Source organism: Phalaenopsis equestris, unplaced genomic scaffold (assembly GCF_001263595.1).
Source record: "Phalaenopsis equestris unplaced genomic scaffold, ASM126359v1 Scaffold191909, whole genome shotgun sequence".
NCBI classification, from domain to species: domain Eukaryota; kingdom Viridiplantae; phylum Streptophyta; class Magnoliopsida; order Asparagales; family Orchidaceae; genus Phalaenopsis; species Phalaenopsis equestris.
The window spans coordinates 1-923 of record NW_018211858.1 but is presented as its reverse complement, the minus strand read 5'-3'; the positions used below and the strand labels follow the sequence as shown (position 1 = coordinate 923).

At 32.1% G+C, this 923-nt stretch overlaps 1 protein-coding gene across 1 annotated transcript; it reads left to right on the top strand.

Annotated features, from left to right (window-relative positions):
• Positions 1 to 6: 6 nt before the first annotated feature.
• LOC110034651 lies at positions 7 to 703 on the top strand (the record flags this gene model as incomplete). Its single annotated transcript, XM_020738901.1, has 2 exons — positions 7 to 333; positions 554 to 703. Coding segments are annotated over exons 1-2 (465 nt in total), but the record flags the coding sequence as incomplete, so codon positions are not given.
• Positions 704 to 923: the final 220 nt, after the last annotated feature.

The following is a 923-nucleotide window of genomic DNA, read 5'->3' as shown; positions in this document are numbered from 1 at the left end:
GCACGTGTGGGCGCTCATATGATATTTTCCGTTCTCCTTGCTGGAACTATAATTCATCCAAAATATGAATCAGAGAGTTTGTATGAAACTAAGAAACTGCATTTCAGAACTACACCGGCATTTGCTGCAACAACTGCTCTGCTTGAAAAACTCCAAAGGGAATATGGAAATGGGATTAAGAAAGGAAATGACATGCAAAATGAAACTAACATAAAAGAGATGTACAAAGGTGAATGGAAACATGGATGGCATCATAAATTTTCTCCATGTTTTCATAAATTAAGTTGCTCAATCATTGACAGGACTGCCATGTCGAACTTTTCGCATGAGACAGTAAGTACATTTTCTCCATTTCAGAATAGTTCAATGGTCTCTCCAACTTCTATGAAATTGCCATCCATACTTCATGATGCAAATAGTTTTGTAATTCAAGATATTTGGCAGTTTTTTATGTACAAAAATAAGTAAAAATAATCGTAGTAAATCTTTATACTGTTTTTCTCCATTTTATGTATTAATTTTAAGTAATTTATTTCTTCTTTTGCCGCTGCAGGAATCAAGTTTATTTATCTTAAATGAAGATCAAATTGGTCAATTGCTTTCTGCATTTTGGAGGCAAGCACATCAGCCAGATAACTTACCTTCAAATTATGAGGCCATTGCTCTTTCTTTCCACTTGACAGTTGTTTCTTTTCATCTTAAGGTAACTTAAAGGACTTTGTTGTTGCAGCAATAGATATCAATCAAGAATCAAATAAATCAGGCAACTGAATTACAAGTTTCCTATAATTAGGAGCTTCCTTCTTTAGTTTATTTACAAATTTCTCTCTTCTAATTTATTTATTTTAATTGTACATATTCTCTCCTTATCTAGATTAGGAATACTTTTTAAGTTACCTAAAAGAGATTGTACAAACTATTAT